Raw genomic sequence first — 23,945 nt, 5'->3', positions numbered from 1 at the left:
GTGGGCGAGTAGGTGGGGCTGGTGGGCGAGTACTTGGGGGAGGTGGGTGAGTATTTCGGGCTGGTGGGTGAGTACTTGGGGGAGGTCGGGGTGTACTCTGGGGAGCTGGGGCTGTAGGAGGGACTGGTGGGGGTGTACTTCGGCGAGGTTGGGCTGTAGCTGGGGGAGCTGGGGCTGTAGCTGGGGGAGCTCGGGGTATAGGTTGGAGACTGTGGTGTGTATCGTGGGCTTGATGGGGAGTAGCTTGGCGAGGTTGGGGAGTAGCTGGGCGAAGTTGGAGAGTAACTTGGAGAGGTCGGGCTATAGTTGGGGCTCGTGGGCGTGTAGTTGGGACTGGTTGGGGAGTAGCTGGGTGATGTCGGGCTATAACTGGGTGACGTCGGGGTGTAATTGGGACTGGTTGGAGAATAGTTAGGGCTGGTTGGTGAGTAGCTCGGGGACGTGGGGGAGTAGCTCGGGGACGTGGGGGAGTAGCTCGGGGATGTGGGAGAGTAGCTTGGGGACGTGGGAGAGTAGCTGGGGGATGTGGGCGAGTAGCTGGGAGAGGTTGGGGAGTAGCTGGGAGAGGTGGGCGAGTAGCTGGGAGAGGTCGGGGAGTAACTGGGAGAGGTGGGCGAGTAGCTCGGGGAAGTTGGAGAGTAGCTGGGCGAGGTCGGGGAGTAGCTGGGCGAGGTCGGGGAGTAGCTGGGTGACGTGGGACTATAGTTGGGACTGGTTGGAGAGTAGGAGGGCGAGGTGGGGGAGTAGGAGGGCGAGGTGGGGGAGTAAGAGGGACTCTGAGGCGTATAGCCCCCAGGGGAGCGAGGCTCGTAGGCAGGTGAGGTCGGGGAGTAGCTGGGAGACATCGCACCACCTGCGGAGAAGAAGCCAAAAGGAGTCAAGTGGCGGAAAGTCACCCGAAGGGAGGATCGGGGAGGAAAGAAACTTGGCCCCGACCGGCAGGGACAGCTCACCTGGTGAGGGGATGTACGGGCTGGAGGGGCCGGGGGAGCCCGGGGAGCCCGGCGTGGGGGACCAGGCAGGTGAGTACCCGGGGCTGAAGCCACTGGCATCGGAGGCGGCGCTGGGGGAGAAGCCGGCTGCCCCCGGGGTCATTCCGCTCCCTGTCAGGGGAGAGAGACGGGAGTCCAGGGCAGAGCTGGAGCCCAACCCCGTCCGCAGAGCCACCCGGCCTCCCACGCTCCGACCTGGCGCCGCTTCAGCCCCGCAGCTCACCCGCCCCTGGCGACCCGGGGGGCCCTGTTCCCGGGGCGTCACTCACCAACACTGGGGGACCAGGCGCCATAGGCTGGAGTTGCGCCCTGGTTCCAGGGCGTCATGGCCGGAGAAATCCCTCCCATGGGACTGGGCGCCGAGCCAAAGAACATGCCGGTAGCTGTGGAGAAGCAGGGGGGCTCCTGAGCACCGCACCGCGGGCCGACACCCCCCCCCGCACCCCCGCAGGTCTGGGCAGCGGAGGCCCTGCTACTCACGTCCGGCGGCCCCCAAGCCGGGGATGTTGGTGGGGATCTCCATGCCGTATTTGCACTTCTCCGCGTCGAGCAGGAGGTCGAAGCAGCCGGTGCCGGCCGGGGCGAGCTGGCCCAGCATGATGTTCTCCGACACCCCCTTCATGGGGTCGCTCTCTCCGTGGGCGGCCGCTTCCATCAGCACGTCCACCTGGACGACCGGACGGGCGGGGGGCCCGTGAGACGCCTCCACACCCCAAGCTCCGATGGGGCGAGGGCGGCGGCCAGGCCAGCGCCCACCTTCACTGCCTCACCCCTTCTTCCTGCAGCGCTCCCTCGTCCTGCCCCCTCTCCTGCCACCCTGCCCGGGGCCGTCCTTACCGTCTCCTCAAAGGAGCACTTCATGAGAGGGCCAGTATCCTGGCGGTTGACCCCATGTCGGGTGATGGCCATCAAGTGGCCGCGACAGGTCATGGTGTCACAGAGCAGAGCCAAGTGGCGGTAATTGACGTAGGAGCCGTCAAAGGAGATGACGTGGTACAGTTCCCGCTCCAGAGCCTTCCGCACAGCTTCGATGCCCAGCACCTGGCATGGCCGGGGGCGGGGGGGGCGGTCAGAGTCGGGGCAGCCCACGGCCAACGGTGGACTCGGGCTTGGACAAATCCAAGTGAGCAAATGCCGGAGCGAGCACGGGGGCCACTGCTTGCCGGACACCTGGGGATCGGGAAGAGAGCGGGGCAGGGGGGCTCCGGGGGCTCACCGTGAAGATCTCCACGATGTCGTTGGACGTGGTGCGCACGGGGTCCACGTCCTTCTCGCTCAGCACCCGCATCAGGCTCACACCGTCCGTCTCCAGGATCCACTCCTGCAGGGCCTTGAACTCCCCGTCCTCCGTGATGATGATCTTCTTCTTGTTGTCTGTCTGCGGCAGGTGCATATACACCTGCAGGGGAGGGGCGTGAGCTCGGGTGGGGGTGGGGACTGGGGCGGCGGGGGGGACAGGGGCGGCGAGGGAGGGGTGTGAGCTCGGGCAGGGGGGATGGGGCGGCGGGGGGGCTGCATCGCAGAGGAGTGGGCAGGCTGACCTTGCTGATCTGCTCGATGCCCTGCAGGGTCATATCGGTCAGCATGTTGGACTCGATGCAGCGCAGGAAAACGTCGTCATCCATCTTGTCCACCACCTCCTCCTCCTGCAGAGAGTGAGGCCAGAGTCCTAGAACCCTCCTCTCTTCCCAGGCTCACCCCGAACCACAGCCTCCCCAGGGACTGAAGAGTCAACTCAGGCCCCAGGCTCTGCCCTCCTTGGTTCCCCTGACGTGACTTTTTATCACGTTTTGGCAATCCTGAGAAAAACCTAAGGGGACACCCACACCCCACCACCCCAACGCAATTGCGGCGTGTGCGCTCGCCTGCTCCAAGGGCCGTGCCGGCGCCTGCGGCCCCCCCCAGCTCACCCCGGCCCCGTGGGTACTGCCCAGGCTGCCACTTCGGCCCCACCAGGCTCGTGGGAGGGGCTGTCCTCTGCTCCCTCAAGACCCGACACGATTTCCAGATCTACTCTCCGAGGTTCACCAGCGAGCTCCGCGTTTTCGTTATTCGTGCCCAGGCACCCCTTCTCCTTTCTCAGGAGCCGTGCCCAGGCGTGAGGTCACCGGTCCAGCCCCATCTCGGGGCCTGCGGCTGTCACCCACCTTCCGCAGGATGCGCCAACTCTGCCCTCCACCCTCAGGCCCTGGGCCCTCCCCCACTTCAACACCACCCGTTGGGTCTACATGGCTGCTACCTCAGTTTTCAAACGTTTTTGCTGCTACAAGTCTTGGAAATCACGGCCAGCCTCCACGACAAGGCTGCTTTCGCTCTAACGCCCCTGGTCGCGAATAAGGTTTCCTAGCGTTTCTACCGCCGGCTATCAGTCTCCTCTCTGGTCCCCTTTACCTCTTGCATCTTGTTTTCGTCGCTGTTCATGATGCGGATCCGGAGCACCAGCTTCTCGGCGTTATCGTCGTTAAAGATGCAGTTCAAGTCATCGCCGAAACCTGGCGGGGAGAAGGGGTCGTGAGAACGACGACGCGACAGGACTCTCTTCTGGCTTCCCCTCCTCCTCCCAGAACCCTCTAGAAGGAGGGGAGCAGGGAGAAGGGAAAGGGAGCAGAGAGGAAGCGCAGGACGGCCAGAGGCAGAGCAGGCCCACGGAAGCGGGGAGGGTGGGTGGCTCACTGGGGACTGGCAGGCGGTGACAGGACAGACTGGGAGCTCGGGCAGGACTCCGGAGCTGGGCCCTCCCGCCCCTACCAGCATTGATCTTCTCGGCAATCTGCTCCATGGTCAGCTTCCGGTCAGTCATGTGCTTCCGGTCCAGCTCCACCCGCAGAAGCCAGGGGGAGATCCGGGCCACGTCAAAGTCAGGCATCTCGTAGTAGACATTCACCCACTCCTGATCCTCTGCCACCACCGTGCTCTGGGGGTTGGGGTCATAGTAGATGGCGGTGTTGGCGGTCACCTTCCTCAACGTCGTATGTTCCAGACGGCACAGGATGTCCTGGGACAAAGAGGGATTGGGGACACAGGCATGTGGGTGGCTCTAAAAGCCCTTCCAAACCCTCCTGTAGAGAGCGTGCATTCAAGGGCGAGGCTCTCCTCCTCTTCCTCCTGCCAGGAGGCCCAGCCGCGCAGCCCCACCTTGGCTCTCTCAGCATCTCGAGCCGACTGGCCCAGCAGGAAGACAGTAAGCGAAGGTGTCTTCGGCTTCTTGGAGATGTTGATGAGCTCCTTGAGGCGGGGCACCCCCAGGGTCACATTCTTGGCGGACACACCGGCATAATGAAAGGTGTTCAAGGTCATCTGGGTGGCAGGTTCTCCAAGGGACTGTGCGGCCAGGGCGCCCACCATCTCCCCGGGATGGGCCTGCGGAGTAAGAAGAGCCGGCATCAGAAAAAGCGAGCGCCTCCCTTCTGGCGACTGAGGACGAGGTGCAGCCGGGGCGGCGCGCCCCTTCCTCTGCCTCAGTTTACACTCACACGTTGGCACGTGCCGTGCCGCACGCCCGGAAGGAGGCACTCGGCCGTCTGGAATCCTAGCTTCTACAGTGTGCTAAAGCTCAGGCCTGAACTCTCACGTCGCCTCGGTGCTCCAAGTGGGGGGAGCTCCCCGAAGTTTATTTTCACTGAGGCTGCGACCACATGCCATCAAATCTAACTTTCCATGAGAGTCCTGCGGAGGGTACGTGGCCTCCGCAGGCGGGCACTGCGGTCTTCTTATGGCTTGGCACCTCGTTACTTTTACCACAGAACATTCCTCTGTGTGGCTTTGGCAGTCTTGTTTACTCATCCATCAACGGACAGCCGTTTGGCTGTTTCCACGGCTTGGCCATTTTGAACGACGGGGCCGCGGACGTCTGTGTGCCGGGTTTTCCTTGCACACGCTTTCCAGTCTCAGGCATATTCCTAGGAGTGGATCTGCTGGTTCAAACGGTACCTCTGTCTACTCTTAAGAGGAACAGCGGGCCGTGACCCCCAGGGACCCCCCCAGTGGCCGCACCACCCGCAACAGTGGCCCAGGAGTGTCCACTGCTCCGTGGCATTGCCCACAGCCTCTTTCCATCCTAAACTCGAGGGCCACGAAGCGGTAGCTCACTGGGGCTTCAGCTCCATTTCCTGGGCGGCCAATGATGCTGAGCGTCTTTTCTCATGCGTTTACTGGTCACTTTCGTATATTTTGGGGGGAAATGTCTACTCAAGCCCTTAGACGGCCCTCTTTTTAAAAGTTGCTGACTCGCAGCAGTCCATGTATCCTTCACGCGTGCGATGATCTGCAAATCTTTCCTCCCTTTCTGGCTTTCCTCACTCTCTCGCTGGTATTCTCTGAAGCACAAGTTTTTAATTCGGATGAAGCCCCATCTGTCTTGTTTTGTGCTCTTCAGCGCACGCCTTTGGTGTCCTACTGAAGACTCCACCATCTGATCAAAGGTTATGACGATTTACCCTCACGTTTTCTTCTAGAACCTTTTACAGCTTGAGCTTTTATATTTAGGTCTCTAACGCATTTTGAAGTAATTTTTCCATACAATAGGAATCCAACTTCAATCTTTTGCATGTGGATTTCCAGTTGTCCCAGCACGATTATTTTTTAAAGATTTGTCTGAGAGAAAGAGACTGAGCACGCGCAGGGCTAAGGGCAGAAGAGAATCTCAAGCAGACCCTCCTGCTGAGCACGGAGACCAACGTGGGGTTTGAGCTTATAACCCATGAGACCATGACCTGAGCCGAAACCAGGAGGTGGATGCTTAACGGACTGAGCCACCCAGGTGCCCCCCAGCACCATTGCTGAAAACACTTATTTTCCCTTGTTCGATCGACTTGGCACCCTTGTCAGAAATGTAATGACTGTAAACGTGAGGGTTTAATTTCCAAGCCATCGACTCAAGTTCCATTCATCCTACGTGAGCACCACGCTATCTCGAGAACTGAAGCTCTACACGGAGTTCTGAAATCGGGGAGTGTGAGTCCTCTAATCTTGTTCTTCTTCAAAACTGTCTGGCTATTCTGGGTCCCCTGTGTTTCCATATGAATTTTATAATCAGCTTATAAATTTCTGCATAAAAAGGGAGCTGGGATTTGACAGGGACAGTGTTGGGTCTGTAGGTCACTTCGGATTATCACCATTTAGCAACACAAATCTTGTAATCTGTGAACACAGGATGTCCTTCCGCTCATTTAAGCCTTCTTTCTTTCAGTCGTAGTCTGTGGCGTTCCCTAATGCATTCTAATTATTTATTTTACAAAACTGGATTTACATCACACGTATTCAAGGCCATGCCTATAATCACAATGCTTCTCTCTTCCCGCTATCCTGTAAAAACCTCACTTCAACACAGTGATGGTCTATCCTAGTATCTCTAAATCTCTTTCCTGCTCACTCCAATTCCTTACCTCCACCTAAATTGGAATTCAGCACACAGCAGGCACTTTAAGAAAATAAAGAATGAGGGCACCTGGGTGGCTCAGGTGGTTAAGCGACTGCCTTCGGCTCAGGTCATGATCCTGGAGTCCCGGGATCGAGTCCCGCATCGGGGTCCCTGCTCAGCGGGGAGTCTGCTTCTCCCTCTGACCCTCCTCCCTCTCATGCTCTCTGTCTCTCATTGTCTCTCTCGCAAATAAATAAAATCTTAAAAAAAATAAAAATAAAAATAAAAAAAAAATAAAGAATGATCCTCCTATCTCATATCCCAGCCACGCGGCTTCTTTCCAGTACAACTGCCCGTCCTGGAGTAATCAACCCATCTCTCCAAGGCCCAGTGTTCGCGTCTGCGACATGGGCACAACCTGCTCGGGTCGTCTCGAGCCCGCCAGGGAATGAAGGAGCATGAAGCCCCACGCACAGGACCCGGCACAGCACGGCCCCTCCGTGAGCGAGAGCCATGACCAGGCGATGGTAGACAGAGGCAGGCTGTGCTCAGAGCCCAGGCAAGTTGACAGGTCAAAGGACAAAAGCAAGGCTGAGATGAGAACACCACTCACAATGGCCTGGTTGAACTTGGACTCGATCTCTCCGAGCAGCCAGTCGAAGGCCTCCCCGCTGAGCCGGAACTCCTCGGCCATGCGGCGGGAGCACAGCGTGGAACGCAGGTGGATGTTGAAGAGAAGCGTGGCGTTCTCCTGAGCTTGCCGGCTCAGGGGGTCATCCCCATTCACAATCACCAGCTTCTTGCTCAATTCCTTGACTCCTGCGGGCCAGAGGAGGTCAAGAGATGGTAGACAGGGCCCAGCTCACTCCGGTCCCCCAGCCTGGCCCAGGGGTCCCCGAGAAGCTACTCACCCTCTACGACCTTGATGGGGTGCAGGTCGGAGGGCAGGCGGGGGTTGATGTGGAAGATTTTCTGAGCGTTCCAAATCATGCGCAGCAGGTTACAGGGGAGCACCACCTGAGGAGGGGCAGCAGGGAGGGGGGCCACGAGTCGGGCACAGCCACGCACGGGCAGCAGCTCCCCGGCCCCGCCTTCCCGCCCACACGCACCTTGCTGTCGCCAGTTGGGAAGATGACCCTGAGCACCTCCCGGTCCTCACGCATCCGCTCAAATTCCCGCTCCAGCTCATTCTGAATGTGCGCGTTGCTCAGCACGTCCTTCACCAGGTCCTCCTGCAGAGTGCGCCGCAGGGCCCTCTCGTTGGTGTAGTCGAAGCGGAACCTGCAGGCGGCAGGAGCGGAGGAGTGTCAAGGGGCAGGTGGCCATGCTCCCTGAGCTGCATGGCTTGCAGAACCAGGCTTTGAAGCCAAGCGTCTGGGGCAGAGAAATTCAAGGCCTAGGCCCCAGGACTGCCAACAGGACGTGAGCTCGGGCCACCCCGCCTGAGCTTGCTCATACCGTCATCGGGGAGAGGGTGGGCTGGGGCTCAGGTCTGCCCCCCCCCCCCACCATGCAGCTGCTATCCCCAAGATCGGGAAAGGGCTCTAAAAGGTAAGGGTGACTGCCAGGCACGCTGTGGGTGAGCGGTCTCTCTGCATGCAGGGCGGGGACACCTAGGAAGCTGGTTGTGAGCCCCAGGGGCGAGAACCACCCACTGCAGCCTCCTCACTTCTTCTCAAAAGCCTTGTTGGATGGCTTCAGAGTAGCCAGGTTCTGGAACTCGACGCTCTCGCCAGCCAGGCCATCCTCGCCATAGCGTAGCTGCACCACCTGGTTGATGGAGTTGCGCACGGTGGCGTCGTATTTCACCATCACCGACTCCATGGACTTGATGAGCCGCCGCTGGATGTACCCTATGAGAAGGGGACCGGGTATGGGCCCGAGGGCAGAAAGAGGACGCCGACGCGCAAAGAGCCGGATCTCAGGACAAGCCTCGCCAGCCGCTCCGGGGCCTTCACCCAACCTGAACCTCAGAAGAGACAGCTAGCAGCCCCCTGGCCCGAGGCCGCCGCGTGAAAGCCACGCCCACCACCAGCTGGAACCAGGGCCTAGGAGAGTCCCCCAGGAACCAGCCCCCAGGGGACAGGTCGCCGGAGAGACCTCGAGGCCCTGTCCCTGCACCAGGAAGCGCTAGCCCAGCTTCTGAGCTTCAGCTGCTATTCTTTCCACGAGAGACAAAATCACCGGCCTGGGAACGGGAGGCTTTAGCCCAAGAACCCCCACCGCCACCCTGGGGGCCCCGAAGGCCTCACCAGTCTCGGCAGTCTTGACAGCCGTGTCGATGAGGCCCTCGCGACCCCCCATGGCGTGGAAGAAGAACTCGGTGGGTGTGAGGCCGGCCAGGTAGGAGTTCTCCACAAAGCCTCGGCTCTCGGGCCCGTAGTCGTCCTTGATGAAGTGAGGCAGGGTCCGGTGCTTGAATCCAAACGGGATCCGTTTCCCTTCCACGTTCTGCTGCCCGACGACAGCAATGACCTGGGGACCGAAAGGTGGGGTGCACCGGACTCCCTTTGCACGAGGAGTCAGCGTTCCCAGCACGCTCCCCCCAGACACCCCTTCCCCCGCGCTCCCGGCCTTCTCTGCCGCCCGCATCTGGAAGGACCAGGCTCCGCACCTGGGAGATGTTGATCTTGGAGCCTTTGGCCCCGGACACCACCATGGACTTGAAGTTGTTGTACTCAGACAGGGACTTCTGAGCAGAGGAACCAGTCTTGTCTCGGGCGTCGTTGAGAATACGGTTCACCTGGTTCTCAAAGGTCTGCCGCAGAGTGTTCCCCGGGGTGGGCTCCAGCTCATTGTTATGAGCCTTCTCGATGACCTGGGTGCAAGGGAGGCGGCAGTGCTCGGGGCCTGTTCTGCTCCCCCTTCCCTCACACCTGCTCTGCTGTCGCCGACGTTCCCTTCAACGTCTCCAAGCGCCTGTCACTCAGTCTTGGCCGGGCCTCCCCACTCACCTCTATCACGTCCTGCTTGGCCTTCTTAATGGTGTTCTGAATGTCCTGGTAGGTCTTAGAGTCGGCGATGGAGTCCCCAATGCCAATGGTATGACCTAGGGGAAAGGAGAAGCATCACCAACACCTTCTTTAGGCCCCCCCCAAACCCCGGAATGGAACCACAGCCATGAGAGCTGGTGGAGGGATCCCAAATCCAAGGAGGAACAAGCAAAGGACAGGAGAAAACCGCGAACAGTAAGAGGAGGAAGAGTCAGGATTCAAGGAGGGGGCTCACTACAGCCCTCCGCTCACCCTCGATGAGAAGCCAGTTGTTAATGACGGTCTGAATATTGGAGTAGAAGAGGCGAGTGACGTCGTGACCCATCTCCAGGTAAGAGATGTGGACCAGCGAGCCAGCCGACGTGCCCAGAGACTTCTTACACAGGATGCCCATGATCAGCTCCCCGTTCTCCACCACCACCTGGGCACAAAGCACCCCACTCGAGGCCCGGGCGGTGGCGCCCCTGTCCAAACCCCGTCCCCACCCAGGCAGAGGCCAGGTCCTACCTTGGTGTCCCCGGGAGAGATGTGTTTGTAAGGACCACTGTCCTCATCATCGGGATGGGTGCTGTGGGTGCGGATGCAGTTGATGTGGCCTGGTATGATGAGGGAGAAGATCTGTTTGCCTGTCCATAGGGGCCGCGGCTTCAGGATGGCTGGCTGCGGCACCTTCCCGTCCCACGTGGACAGGAACATCAGGAGGTTCATCACCTCCCCCTGTGAGAGGAAGAGCGACACCAGACTTCAGCACTGCAGGCCTCACTGGGGAAGGTCACGGGGCTGCGGGTGGAAGCTGGACTGGGGAGGCAGAGATGCCCGGAAAAGCGTTTTCCAAACTTTTAATTAAAAATTCATTATGACCGTGAGACTCTGGGTTTCTCTTCTCTTGAACAAGAAACGTAAGTTACTTTTAATAATTACGAAAAAAGGGGCGCCTGGGTGGCTCAGTCGGTTAAGTGTCTGCCTTGGGCTCAGGTCATGATCCCAGGTTCCTGGGATCGAGCCCCACATCGGGCTCCCTGCTCAGAGGGGAGCCTGCTTCTCCTTCTCTCTCGCTGTCTGCCTGTGATCTCTCTGTCAGATAAATAAATAAAGTCTTTAAACAAAATAATATTATAAAATGAGTGAAGATAAAGGTAGGAAAAAAAACCTGTAACGAAATCATTTCTTTTTCACCTTTGCTTTCTAATAAGTAGCTGAAACTACAGGACATACTGAAGAATTAAATGGGGAGGGGCGCCTGGGGTTAAGCGTCTGCCTTCGGCTCAGGTCATGATCCCGGGGTCCTGGGATCGAGCCCCGCATTGGGCTCCCTGCCGGGCGGGGAGCCTGCTTCTCCCTCTCCCTCTGCCTGCTGTTCCCCTGCTTGTGCTCTCTTTCGAAAAAATAAAATCTTAAAAAAAAAAAAAAAAAGGGGCGCCTGGGTGGCTCAGCCGTTAAGCGTCTGCCTTCGGCTCAGGTCATGATCCCAGGGTCCTGGGATCGAGCCCCGCATTGGGCTCCCTGCTCGGTGGGAAGCCTGCTTCTCCCTCTCTCACTCCCCCTGCTTGTATTCCCTCTCTCACTGTGTCTCTCTCTGTCAAATAAATGAAATCTTTAAAAAATACTAATAACAACGATAATTAAATGGAGAAAAAAACCAAAATAAAATAAAACACTGAATGGGGAGCTAAAACCATAAGCTCTTTTTGGCCGCTGACCTTCCCAACTGCCTCCCTCTCCTGCCTCGCACACAGGTCGGCGTGCGGCAGGTCGAGGCAGACGTCGCAGCTCTTCCTTCCCCGGGCCCCCCCCGCCAGGAGCACGCACCCGCTCCAAAAAGACGTCTCTCTTCGTGAATTTGCGCACTGCCGTGAGCGTGTCCTGCACGATACCCATGACAGGGCGGTTGCTCTGGGGGGTGACAATCATGCGCGGCACCATGGCCAGCTCCTGGATCTCCGCCCGCGTCTCCAGAGACTGTGGCAGGTGCAAGTTCATCTCATCCCCGTCAAAGTCAGCATTGTATGGAGTTGTCACACTGCAGGGACCGAGAGGCCGGGCTCAGGGAGCCGCCGCAGGGAAGCGTTAGGGAGCCACCCGGCCGCACCCGCCTCCCTCGGCCCGGACACTGACCTCAGATTTAAGCGAAAAGTAGACCAGGGGAGGATGCGGACTCGGTGCCCCATCATGGACATTTTGTGCAAAGTCGGCTGGCGGTTGAAGATCACGATGTCGCCGTCGCACATGTGCCGTTCCACCTAGGGAGGGAGGCGACAGGCTCGGAGGAGGGGGCTTGCTAAGAAGGAAAGGCTGGTGGGCCTGAAACGCTCTGCAGGTGCAAACAGACCGATGGAAGGGTACGATTTCATGGAGAACACGTATCATCCACCCCTTTGGGCCAGACGTCAGGAGAGGACGAGGCGCAGCACCCACCGGCCTCAGGGACCTCCGTGGCGGGAGAAAACCCAGAGACTCTGCGCGTGAAGCCTTCCGCTCCGTTCCTCCCTGGATCTCCCTTCCCTGCCCTGTAAAGCTGGGGTCCGGGGTGCTGCCCTTGGGTTAGTGCGACCCCCGCCCCGCACCGGATGTCCGCGGCCAGCAGCCACAGCTTGCCGAGGACGGCAGTGGCCTTTTAGAGACGCCCCAGGCCTGGACCCTAACGGACAGGACAGCCTCAGGGGGCCCCCTGCAGCCGGCCCCCACTCCAGAGCCTCCTGCTCGGGTCAGGGAGAGAGGCCCTGGCCTGCTACATGCCTTGTAGCCGGTCTGCAAGTGAAGATCACTGGGCTTGGGGTGGAAACGCAGGTCAATACGATCGCCGTTGTCCCGGATGATGTACTTGGCCCCTGGGTACTGGCTGTTTCCCCTGCGCACCAGCTCCTGGAGTCTGGAGAAGGCAGAGGTGCAGTGAGCACATGCCTCCCTGGAAGCCCTGTTGCCCTCACCCCAGAGGCCCAGGTGGAAGCGCTCTCAGCCCCGCTCCGAGCCTGTGCCCTCACATACCCACCCCCGCAGGCGGAGCTCCTGAGGCCAAGCCCACCTGTCGATGTTGAAGGGCGTGACGATCTCCGCAAAGGTCATGTTGGCGGCGATGGAGCGGGGCACGCCGACCTGGTCGATGGAGAGGTTGGGGTCGGGGGTGATGACGGTGCGGGCCGAGAAGTCCACCCGCTTGCCCATCAGGTTCCCTCGGACCCGGCCTTCCTTGCCCTTCAGCCGCTGCTTCAGGGACTTGAGGGGGCGTCCAGACTTCTGCATGGCCTGTGAGGAAACACGGGGCGGGGGCACCCCGTGGTCAACACGGGCCCCTGCTCCAGAGCTCGGAGGCCTCCCACGGGCCCCTAGCCCCCTTCCGCTCCGGCACAGGGCAGGCAGCGTGTGGACTCACGCGGGGCAAGCCGGGCAGCTCATTGTCCACCATGGTGGCCACGTGGAACTGGAGAAGCTTCACGTCCTCGGCGATGACGTGGGCCGCCGCGCCGTTCTGCTCATTGCGCCGCAGCTGATTGTTGATCTTCACGATGTCCGCCAGCTTGTGAGTCAGGTCATCCTGCGGCAGGAAGTCCGCACGGTCACAGGCTGGCCACCACTGGGCGATCGGCGCCTCCCTCGTCCTCAGGGCGCCTGCCAAGCAGGCCTGGTCTCTCACCTCCCACGCACGGAAGCACCTCCGTGATCTTCAACTAAGTCAAGGGCCTCCACCAAGGGCACACGGCTGCCAGGTGGCACGGTGACTCAGGCACCCTCGCTCGAGCCCCGGCTCCTGCACGCGTCCGCCCACAGCCCGGGGGCTCCCACCCCTCCGACAGCCAGCCACCCCGCGCACAGGCGGGGGCCAGGAGCTGCTGACCTGGTTGCGGGCAGAGCCCTGCATCACCACAGCAGGCCGCACAGAGAGCGGGGGCACGGGCAGCACGGTGACGATCATCCACTCGGGCCGTGCGTAGCGGGGCTCCATGCCCAGCACGAAACACTCCTCATCGGAGATGCGCTTGAAGATCTCGTGCACTCGCTCAGGACTCAGCAGGATCTTCTTCTCCTGGGAGTCCTCGTTGACGTGCTTCCACTCCGCGTACAGCTCCAGGCCCGAGCGCCGGATGCGGGGCTGGTACCGCCCGCAGCCGCCATGGCCCTTCCGGAGACAGAGGGGCCGTCAGAGCCTGGAGACCCCGCCCACCCTGCCGCCGGCCCCCGTCCAGCAGTCCCGGTCAGCTACCTTCTCTTTGGTCAAATCCTCGTCGCCCTCTGGCTGCTCCACCCCGAACTTGTTGTCCATCTCCTCCCCGCCCTCGCAGATGTTCTTGCCCTTGCACAGGTCATACACGTGCGTCAGCCGCTTCTTGGGCTGCCCCTTGGACTTGGCCAGGATGTCCTTGATTTTTGGGTTGTTCTGGGGATAGAGCAGAGCAGGGTCAGGCGGCCCGCTCCTCCGTCCCCCCCAGGAAGGTGCCCCTCCCAGGCCAGGGCCCGCGCCCACTCACAGAGTCCACAAGCAGTTTGGAGCAGAAGAAGCAGACGCAGCGCAACACTTTCATTGTCTTCACCAGGAAGCCCACGTGAAACACAGGTTTGGCCAGCTCAATGTGGCCGAAGTGGCCAGGACACTCTGTCATATTTCCTGCGGGGACACACACCTCACACCCTCGTCCCGGCTCGCACCTCAGAGTCTAGGTCCCCAGGGGTCCACCCCCAGGCCTGGTGTTCAAGCACCCAAGCCCCCCCACCGTGGGGACCCCGTGCCAGCCCTCCAGCACTCACCTGCACAGGTCTGGCAGCGGCCGGTCCGCTCGATCACCCCCTGCCTTGGGTCCATCAGCCCCCCAAGCTTGGGGCGGCCCCCCTCTGTTGTCTCAGGGTATTTGATGCCGCCCTCGGTCACAGACATCCGTTTCTACAGAAAAAAAGGCCAATAACGACTAAATAGGGTTTCTAGCTTCCAGCCTTCACATACGAAGGCCTCAAAGGGGGATAGCACGGGAGTGGGTCCGCTCTGAGTGCTGGCGCCGAGATTGGGGGGTCCTAGTCCCTGTCCTGATAGGAGGCACTCAGACTTGCGTGTGGCCGACCCTGACCTCTACACAAGCCACCTGCCTCTCGGACTCAAACCCACACACTCCTCTGGGTCAATGCCAAATCACTGACATCCACAAGATTTAATCACAAAAAGAAGCAAATTGTTTCAAGGGGGAAAAAAAATCAATGCCTTGCTTCTTCTAAGGCTGAAATCAGGCCCCGACTCTGGTCCCTGGCAGGGGCCAGTGCTGCAGCCCGCCAAGACACACCTGGTCCCCTAGCTTCAGCTCAAGCCCGCCAGTTTGCCCCCATCCTCGTCACCTCCTCCTTCCCGAGGGCCCAGCAGCCCGAGCCCATCCTTGCTCGGATGGAAATCCCGGGGTAAGATGAGGGAGGCAGGTGCTGGAGCAGAAGGGCGCCCCAGGACATGGAGGCAGAACTGAAGGTGGAATCCAGTCTGCATCCAGACTTGAGGGACCCCCTGGGGGAGGGAGCGGGAGACCGAGGAGCTCAGAAGCAGGTATGGGCGAGACGTGGGCTGAGGAAACCTTTAGTTTTCGCACTGGAAACCAAGGATTTTGGCATTAGCTGGGTCTGACCCACTAAACGTCCAGAGGGAAGAACTTAAAACTTAATAAAAGCTCCTACCGGCGTGTCACCTTCGTGCTGGGCGCCAACTGCACTCCGTGCACCTTGTTTCTCCAAGCCGATCCACTCACCTTCTAGGAATGAGGTCCTGTCGCTCAGACAGGAGCAACCTGAGTGCGTGAAGTGACCTGTCCAAGGCCTCCACCTCGGGGAGCCAGCAGGACTCAAACCCAACCCTCTCTGGGCCCCACACACATCCGTCCTGCTGTTCTTAGCTGCAGCGCAGACACAACCCTTGCAACCCTGGGACTCGGCTGCTAGGTGCCCGGTGCAGCGCTAGCTGATTCGCCGGCTCTCCACAGCTAATGGATAAAATACGCATCACTGTGCCCATTTCACAGGTGACGACACCAGAGGCCCAAAGACAGGCAGCTAGAAAGGGGCAGAGCCGGGATCGCCAACGCATTGTTTCCACAGCATCACACAAAGGGATGGGAGCTCCAATCTGCACTCCGCAGGGATCCGCCTGCCTCCGCCCCGAAACCACTCCCCATAGACCGAGGAGGAGTAGTGCTCTGCTCTGCCAAATCCTGCAGACCGCCCCAGTGTGAGCCCCAGCGTGAGCCCGCCCCAGTCTGAACCCGTGGGCCTGAGACACACAGTGGACGGGCCACTGCACCGAAGCTCCGCCCTTCCACTTTATCTCCTCCTCGGCTCCTCTGCCTCGGTCTGCTCCCAGAGTCCACTGCGCCCCTGGGCTTCAGCTCATCCACACCCTGGAGGCAGCTCGCCGGCTGTCCCCTGATGCTCACTCTCTATCCCGAAGATGTCCGAATCTTTGCCTCCAGGCTTCCCCTTTCTTCTGAACTTTGGATTCACGTATTACACTATCTACTGAATCAAGGGACACCCGGGTGGCTCCGCTGATTGAGCGTCTGCCTTCGGCTCAGGTCATGATCCCAGGGTCCTGGGATCGAGCCCCGCATCGGGCTCCCTGCTAGGCGGGGAGTGTGCTCCCTCTGTCACTCCCCCTGCTTGTGCTCTCTCTCTCTGACAAATAAACCAGTTAACTGAGCGTGGGCTGGAGCCAGAGACCTCCGGTCTGCAATTCCGGTTCTATCACATACGAACTGTGTAACTTCGTGTACCTGCTTAAGCCCAGGACATGACAGGTGCTCAGGAACAACACCTACCCAATCCGATCATCCACCCAGCCCCCGGCACTGGCTGTTTGCACCTCCTCAACAGTCTCTGAGCCTTGCCCGTCTTCTCCATGCCTCCAACCACTGCCTCAGGCCAGGCCTTTCCTCAGGGGTTCACATCAGGGTGCTCCTTGGGTGGCCAGCCTGTCTCTCTCCCATCCATCCATATAGCTGGGGTGCTCTTTCTAAAACGGAAATCTAACCTTCATACCCGCGCTCAGAATGACGTCCAAACTCAGGAGGACAGCTTACAAAAAGGGTTTTAGGACGTTTCCACTTTCCTTTCTTTTTCCACACCAGTAACGGAGTCCCCACTGGTCCCCCATCAGCGGGTCTTCATATGTGCTCTTAGCTCGGTCTGCAAGGCCCTTCCCGCCAAGGCTAACTGCTGTTTCAAGACTCAGCTCAGGCACTGCTTCTTCCAGAAAGCGTTTCCAGAGCCTCCTCTGTGCTTCCATAACCCCTCTATCACCGCACGTCTCACAGTGCAATGAAATTATCGATTGGGGGTTCTGTCTTCCCCAAAGATTATAAGCATCTCTTGGCAGACAGCATTTCTCTATCGTCCTGGGTCCCATGGCTGCTGCTGAATGTTTGTTAGACTGAACTCAACTGCTTAGGGCCCTTGGCTGCAGCGAAGCGCCTTCAAAGACCTTGGAAAAAAGAGAGAAGGCTGTCCCTACCAGTCAGCCCCCATAATGGACTGACCAGCCACTGCTGAGTAGAAACCAAATGGTCTATTGATACAAGAGGTTCTGAACACCCACAAGGCTCATCAGGATGACCTGACGAAGTCTCAGGAAGACAAGGCTGGGGGTGACTGACTTCACAAAGCCGGCATCCCATCAGCTGCATCGTGTCTTCTGAGAAACACGAAAGGCTTTGCTCCCCTTGACTGAAACACAGGAAGGCAGAAGCAAGCCTGAATCTGGCTGCCAGAAAGGTCGCTAGAGAGGGAGCTGGGGGAAATCATGCTCAAAACCGTGCACCTCCCTCTGCTCCAAGTCCATGCTCACCAAACCACCCACCTGCTAAGGACTATTCTGCTTCCAGGTATTGAGATAGGTCGAGGGGCTGTCCTGGAATGTTCTGGACTATCTCCCTACCACAAGGTAACAAACTGTCATTTTGGATTATATACAAACTACGTTAGCCCCCAACCCTTCCTTCAAACACTGGTTCTCACTACCCACTCGGTAAGGGTTAGGCTCCCAAGGGGGTGGCTGGTCCCAAGGGGTGCCCCTGAGGCTACAGAACAGAAGCCTGCTGCAAATTCTCAGTAAATACGAGTTCTCTTCAGGGGCACCTGGCTGGCTCAGGGGTGGAGCATGCGACTTGACCTTGGGGTTTGAGTTCAAGCCCCATGCTGGGTGTAGAGATTACTTAAGAATAAAATCTTAAAAAAAACCAAAAACACAAACTGGGGCGCCTGGGTAGCTCAGATGGTTAAGCGTCTGCCTTCAACTCAGTTCATGATCCCAGGGTCTTGGGATGGAGCCCCAGTTGGGCTTCTGGCTCAGCGGGGAGCCTGCTTCACCCTCTCCCTCTGCTTCTCCCCCTGCTCACGCTCTCTGTATCTCTGTGTCTCAAATGAATAGAATCTTAAAAAAAAAAAAAAAAACAAAAACAGGGCGCCTGGGTGGCTCAGTTGGTTAAGCCACTGCCTTCGGCTCAGGTCATGATCCTGGAGTCCCGGGATCGAGTCCCGCATCGGGCTCCCTGCTCGGTGGGGAGTCTGCTTCTCCCTCTGACCCTCCCCCCTCTCATGTGCTCTCTCTCTCTCATTCTCTCTGTCTCAAATAAATAAATAAAATCTTAAAAAAAACAAAAAACAAAAACAAAAACAAAAAACTCTTGGGGCGCCTGGGTGGCTCAGTTGGTTAAGCATCTGCCTTCGGCTCAGGTCATGATCCCAGGGTCCTGGGATCGAGCCCCGCCATCAGGCTCTCTGCTCAGCAGGAAGCCTGCTTCTCCTTCTGCCTCTACCCCTGCTCCTATGCGCGCGCACTCTCTCTCTCTCTCTCTCTCTAATAAATAATCAAAAAACACCTCCCTTTTTTCTCTGCCTTTAGAAAAACATACACGGTCCTTGGAACTGGGCTTCAACCCACTTACAGATGCAGTCCCACATTCTGCCTCCACCCCCCCACACACATTTATGCTCCAACTGCGAGAGCTCTCAAAATTCCTTCACGCACCCCCCTTCCTGGGAAACTTTACATTCTTTAAGTCCCGATTCAAATGTCACCTCTCTGCAATGGCCACGGAGGGCCTCCCAGGGTTCTCAGCCCCACTGCCATTACCTGTTTACTTATCTGTCTCTCCCACTGGATTGCAATCCTTGAGGGCAAGGATCAGGTTTCATTTGGCTTTATATCAGCGCCTACCACAGCACCAATAAATACTTGCTGCATGTGCAGGAAACCCCTCCCTTGATTATAAATAATCTGAAGACAAGAATAAGCTTCTGATCCACCGATATAGCACACGTCTATGAGCATATTACTGTTTTAAATCCTTCTTGGAATGAACTGGGGTATAAATAAATAAAATGATGTTTTTCATGGTACACAGTTGCTTTTAACGAACAGGGGTCAACCTCTTCAAGTGTCACTGAGCTCTCATCTCTGCTGGCTTTGTGCCAGCTTTGCATAAAGCCTGAGCACCAACCCTCCTTGCTTCCTCTCCCTCAGGACTCAGCAACTTCCAAACCCACTACGACGGCCAAGGCAACAGCTCCGTCTTGCAGCTAATTCCAAGACCCCTCAGTACCTCGACACACACCCCTCCCCAAGACTTCTGGAAAACATTCTACTCTTAAATACCGTCTGTTCCACAAGAGGCCCCTCACCCTCCGGTCCTCCTACCCAAAGTGGAACTACCTGTTATTCCCTCAAGACACAGGAGCACTGTTATCAACTGCAAGCAATGCAGGGCAAAATCAAAGCCCCGGTCCCCCTGCACACCGGAGACGGCCTCTGTTTTGTGAACAGCCAGCCTTCCACATGTTTTATAAAATGCAAACACCTTTCTATTTTTACATGAACAGGGTCTCACTCTGCATTCTGGTCAGTAACTTATTTCTCAGAACCCTGAACTTCATCAGTTCACAGGGCTCTTAGTCGCCACGTCAGCAACTTTCGCAGCACTCCCTGGGCCCAAAGAGACCCACTTAGTAAGTACCCAGGGCCAGGGCGCCTGGGTGGCTCAGTCGTTAAGCGTCTGCCTTTGGCTCAGGTCAGGATCCCAGGGTCCTCGGATAGAGCCCCGCATCGGGCTCCCTGCTCCACGGGAAGCCTGCTTCTCCCTCTCCCGCTCCCCCTGCTTGTGTTCCCTCTCTCGCTGTGTCTCTGTCAAATAAATAAATAAAATCTTTAAAAAAAAAAATTAAGGGGCTCCTGGGTGGCTCAGTCGTTAAGCGTCTGCCTTCGGCTCAGGTCGTGATCCCAGGGTCCTGGGATCGAGCCCCACATCGGGCTCCCTGCTCCGCAGGGAAGCCTGCTTCTCCCTCTCCCACTCCCCCTGCTTGTGTTCCCTCTCTCACTATGTCTCTCTCTGTCAAATAAATAAATAAAATCTTTAAAAAAAAAAAAATTAAAAGAAAAAAGTACCCAGGCCCAAACAACTTAATACCTATGTCCTACCAACTTCATAGCCATTTAAAAAAACACACATAAATGGAGAAAGATTCCAATATATTAAAAAAAATTTTTTTTTAAAATTTCCCAAATAACCACAACGACGTACTTCTGACCCCTGTCGGGCCCTGTACAACCTGGCAGATCTTGGGATCAGATTGGACAGCACCACCCTTCTTTCTTGCTCTACGTTGATTTTTTTTTTGGCCTGTATTTGGTAACTGCTAAAAACCCAGCTTTCCCAAGCTATGACGTCACTGAAAGGGGTCTGGCGCCATCTAATGTTGAAAGGCAACTATCAGGAACTCCTAGTTCCCGGGACATCAGACGCAAAGCTGATCTTCTTGTACTTATCTTGAAAATTTAAAACCTCTCCCTGGGCCCCTGAGAGCCTGCCGCGGTAGCTCAGCACAGTCTGGGAACAGGGGATTTAGTCTGCTGGGAAGATCTTGTTCTAGTCCAAGAACACACCCCAAGTTAGCTCCATAGAATTCCTATCAGCAAGTATGTAGGCAATTTATAATTTCAAACAGTATCATTTCCAAACAATGTTGTGACAAAAACCCTTCTACACATATCTTTGTATCCTTTCCAATTACTTCATTCACTCATTAATTTAACTCATTCTCATTACACCACAATTATGTTCCAGGCACACTCTGAGGTGCTGAAATTAAGAGGTGAATACAGGGTCCCTGATGAAATTTACATTCTCCTGAGGAAGCAAGAAACAGAAAAACGAGTCCTTTCTGAGAGTGGCAAGCTACGCAGTAAAATAAAGTCAAGACCGGGGTTAGAGGTCACCCTGCTGGCTCAGTCAGAAGAGCATGCAACTGTTGATCTCGGGGTTGTAAGTTCGAGCCCACATGGGGTGCAAAGATTACTTAAAATAAAGACCAGGGGTTAGAGGATGCAGGGGGGACACTATTTAAACAGGGTGGTCAGGAAAGCCGTCTTAACAATATGACATCTGAGCAGAGAATATATGGATGTAAAGGAATAAGCCTGGGTAGGCCTGGGCAATGTTGTTCTAAAGCAGCAGGAACAGCGAATAATAAAGTCCTTGAGGCATGAATGAACTCGGAGTGTTGGAAGAACAGGCAGGTCGGTGTGGTTAAAGAAGACCCAAAGGGGAGTTTGGTAATGAGCTGGAGAGGTAGGCGGAGGCCAGATAAGCCAGGACCTCAATACAGTTCAGAGTAAGCAGTCTGGATCCTCCGGAGGAGATTCCATGCAGGGGAGAGACATGATAAAAAGAGCTCCCCAGCTGCTCGGCAAACTGCGGAAGGAACAAGTAGGGGCTAGGGCTACTGCAGTATTCCATGGGAAAGGTGGGACATGTTGGTCCAGATGGAGATGGTCATAAATGGCCGGATTCCAGGCACACTTTGAAAGGCAGAGCTGACAGACTGGCAGATGGGCCAAGTGCAAGTTGTGAGGAGAAGAATCGAAGATGGCTTTTAGGTTTTTGGCCTGAGTTTAAGTGGATGAATGGTATGGCCACTGTGTGCTTGCTGAACCAGACAAGACCTGGGGAAGGGCATGCTCGAGAGCAGAAATTCAGTTTTTTATTTAAGGACAAAATTTTAGAATTGGCAATACTGGACCAAAGAATACGCATCAAACGACTGATAAAATTGTCAGACTGTCCTCCAAAAAGGCTCTTCTACCAACAATGTATAAGCATGCCTATTTCCCAATACTTTTGCCAGCAGAGAAAAATCAGATAATCTAAGAAAAAAAACCTTTAATTTGCATGTTTTTATTAGTAAACTGAGTATTTTTTATTGGCCACTTGTACTACTTCTGTGAGCAGCTTATTTGTATCCTTTATCTATTTGTCTAGCAGGTGTGTGCTTTTCTTACTGATTTTTAAGTGTTCCTTGTATATTAAGGAACCTAGCCTTGACTATCACAGTGCAAATACTGTTTCCCAATCTGTTTTTTAGATGTCCATTGTGCCTCTGATAAAGAGAAGTGGCTCTTATTTTTATATAGTGAAATGTGCCCTGCTCTTCCTTGTACATAAAATGCTGGGGCATCTGACAGTCAGAGGGGCACGTGGCTCTTGATCTCGGTGTTGTGAGTTCGGGCCCCATGTTATGGTATAGAGATTAAAAAAGAAAAAAATGCTTGGCTCAGTGCCTAGCACATGATAGGCACTCAGTAAAATTTACCTGTAATTCATTCATTACCATGAAGGGGTTCTGCCCCTGGAATCAGACTCCCAAGCCTTCTCTATTTTGCTGGTGCTTTTTAGATTTAAAGCTTAACTCCACCCAGAATTTATTCTTTGTATGCTGTGAGCTTACGAGGTTCTAACTCCTGACATAACTTTCACGCAGCTGTGCCTTATCCTCCAGCAAAACTGTCTCCATCCACAGAGATGGCCATTCAACACCATTCTCTCCAGCCACCTGGCTCCCTCCAGTTCACTCCACAGAGGAGTCCAAGTCACCAACAGCTCTCCCCCAGAACCACCCTCCTCTGATCTCTCCCACTCTCTTCCTTAGCCCTCCCCCGCAATCAGCTCTTCACAGGGCAACCAAAGTACTAGTAACTTGTGTGTGTGTGTGTTTTAATGTAAACTTCATGTCACTCTTTGGCTTATAATTCTCCAAAGGCTTCCTATTAAAAACAGAATTAAACTCAGATTCCTTACCATGATTTACAACATCCCCCCAGGCCTGCCCAGTCTCATGCTTCTCCAGCCCATTTCGATAACTCTCCTCACCCGTCTAAACCCCAGTCACCCTGGCACTTCTTCCAGCCCCTGGGACACACCAAGTTCATGGCTCCCTCAGGCCCTTTGCACCTGCTGTTTCCTCTGTCTGAAAAGCTCTTGTTCTAGGATCTGTGGTCCAGAGGACTGGCTGCCTCCTCTTCATCCAGGTAATGTCACCTCCCCAGAGGGGGCTTCATGGACCCTGACATCACCCCGCCCACAGGAGCCTCACACCTCGGTAACTCCTCTTCGCTCCATTCAGAGCACTTGCCATAACTGAGCTGTCTTGTTTGCTCCTTTATTTGTACGTTTACTGTCGGCCTCCCCTGCCCCTTGCCACGGACAGCGCCCACAGGAGGCAGGGTCCTCCTGCGTCTCGTCCAGCTCTGCAACCCTAGCGTCTGTCGTGTCTATCACACAGCAGGCGTCCAATGAGTAGTTGTGGAAGGGGGAGGGGGGAATAAGGATCTGGGGTCCCGCTTCGCATCCGCGCTTCCAAAGCGCCCCCCTTGTTCGGCGTCGGTGCCCCGATCTCCCCCCACCCCGGCTGCGGCCCGGCCTCCGGCCCGGACACAGCGCCGAGCTCGCTCACACGCTCGCGACACTCGGCTCCGGCGGCCCGTCACCCTGGCTGCCAGCGTCGGGCCCCGCCGGCGCCGCGGCAGGGAGCAGAGGGAGGGCAGGGCCGCTTACCAGTTCATCCGGACTGAGGACTCCGAACTGCACTCGCTTGATGGTGCGCAGCGGGCATGCGCTGTCCCCGGAGGGGGGGCCGCCCCCGTGCATCGCGGAGGCCGGCGCGCTGCGCAGGCGCAAACCTCTCTACAAAAACCCTGCGCCGCCTCCGCCTAGGTGCTCAGACCCCGTCGGGGCGGCCACCGGGAAGGACCTCCCCGAGTTGGGAGGAAAAAGCCGGAGGAGGGAAAGGTGGGGGAGGGAAGGAGGCGGGGAAGTGAAAAAGGAGCGAAAGGAGCTCTCCTCCCCCTTTCCGGAGATTTTTCGTCTCCCAAAAAGGAAAAAAAAGAAGGGGGGGGAAGGAAAAGGTTTCGGGGGGAGGAAGAAGAAAAAGGGTAACGAATAAATAAGTAACCAGACTCCTGAACGGCAGAGGTTACGGCAGTTTGTCTCTCCCCCTTCCGGGAGCCGCCTTCTTCTCCAACCGTCCCGGCCGCGCTCTCGGCGCTTCTGAGAAGCGAACTAGCCGAATGACGCCCTTTATAGATTCGCCCCTGCATCCCCGCCCCTTCCTTTCCCGCCCTCCCTTGCGCTACGGGGTCGCCTGCGCCGGCCTGCACGGAGCGCGCGCTCGAGTCGTTGGTCGGCCCTCCCCGGCTCCCTGGTTGGACGACCTTTAGAAGTGACGCGGGGGAGGGGAACGTGTTTGACCCCGCTGCCTCCCCTCTCTGCTCCCTCCCGCCCTGAGATTTAAGGTTTGAAGGACCGAGGGGAAATA

General features: G+C 57.0%; 1 protein-coding gene across 2 annotated transcripts in view; it reads right to left on the bottom strand.

The window, feature by feature from the left end:
- POLR2A (RNA polymerase II subunit A) overlaps positions 1-23,676 on the bottom strand; it is a 24,235-nt gene extending 559 nt beyond the window's left edge. Inside the window, exons 1-30 of one of the 2 annotated variants that reach the window (XM_044921375.1) lie at positions 23,186-23,664; positions 14,085-14,217; positions 13,808-13,944; positions 13,543-13,716; positions 13,177-13,458; positions 12,715-12,876; positions 12,367-12,587; positions 12,081-12,213; positions 11,460-11,584; positions 11,154-11,364; positions 9,852-10,061; positions 9,597-9,765; positions 9,306-9,400; positions 8,966-9,169; positions 8,604-8,826; positions 8,021-8,204; positions 7,461-7,632; positions 7,263-7,368; positions 6,965-7,170; positions 4,128-4,352; positions 3,741-3,987; positions 3,384-3,484; positions 2,534-2,638; positions 2,209-2,391; positions 1,830-2,033; positions 1,473-1,659; positions 1,262-1,375; positions 954-1,103; positions 822-853; positions 1-692 (exon numbers count right to left, since the gene is read on the bottom strand). The exon at positions 1-692 is cut by the window's left edge and continues 559 nt beyond it. In XM_044921375.1, coding sequence (XP_044777310.1) covers positions 1-692; positions 822-853; positions 954-1,103; positions 1,262-1,375; positions 1,473-1,659; positions 1,830-2,033; positions 2,209-2,391; positions 2,534-2,638; positions 3,384-3,484; positions 3,741-3,987; positions 4,128-4,352; positions 6,965-7,170; positions 7,263-7,368; positions 7,461-7,632; positions 8,021-8,204; positions 8,604-8,826; positions 8,966-9,169; positions 9,306-9,400; positions 9,597-9,765; positions 9,852-10,061; positions 11,154-11,364; positions 11,460-11,584; positions 12,081-12,213; positions 12,367-12,587; positions 12,715-12,876; positions 13,177-13,458; positions 13,543-13,716; positions 13,808-13,944; positions 14,085-14,217; positions 23,186-23,278 — 5,480 coding nt within the window. In that variant the 5' untranslated portion in view covers positions 23,279-23,664. Of the gene's footprint in view, positions 854-953; positions 1,104-1,261; positions 1,376-1,472; positions 1,660-1,829; positions 2,034-2,208; positions 2,392-2,533; positions 2,639-3,383; positions 3,485-3,740; positions 3,988-4,127; positions 4,353-6,964; positions 7,171-7,262; positions 7,369-7,460; positions 7,633-8,020; positions 8,205-8,603; positions 8,827-8,965; positions 9,170-9,305; positions 9,401-9,596; positions 9,766-9,851; positions 10,062-11,153; positions 11,365-11,459; positions 11,585-12,080; positions 12,214-12,366; positions 12,588-12,714; positions 12,877-13,176; positions 13,459-13,542; positions 13,717-13,807; positions 13,945-14,084; positions 14,218-23,185 lie in introns of both variants that reach the window. The other variant, XM_021694493.2, reaches the window with a different exon arrangement.
- Positions 23,677-23,945: the final 269 nt, after the last annotated feature.

The sequence above is a fragment of the Neomonachus schauinslandi genome, chromosome 15 (genome assembly GCF_002201575.2).
Source record: "Neomonachus schauinslandi chromosome 15, ASM220157v2, whole genome shotgun sequence".
NCBI lineage: Eukaryota > Metazoa > Chordata > Mammalia > Carnivora > Phocidae > Neomonachus > Neomonachus schauinslandi.
The sequence above is the reverse complement of the archived record's forward strand: the minus strand, read 5'-3'. Positions and strand labels throughout refer to the sequence as shown.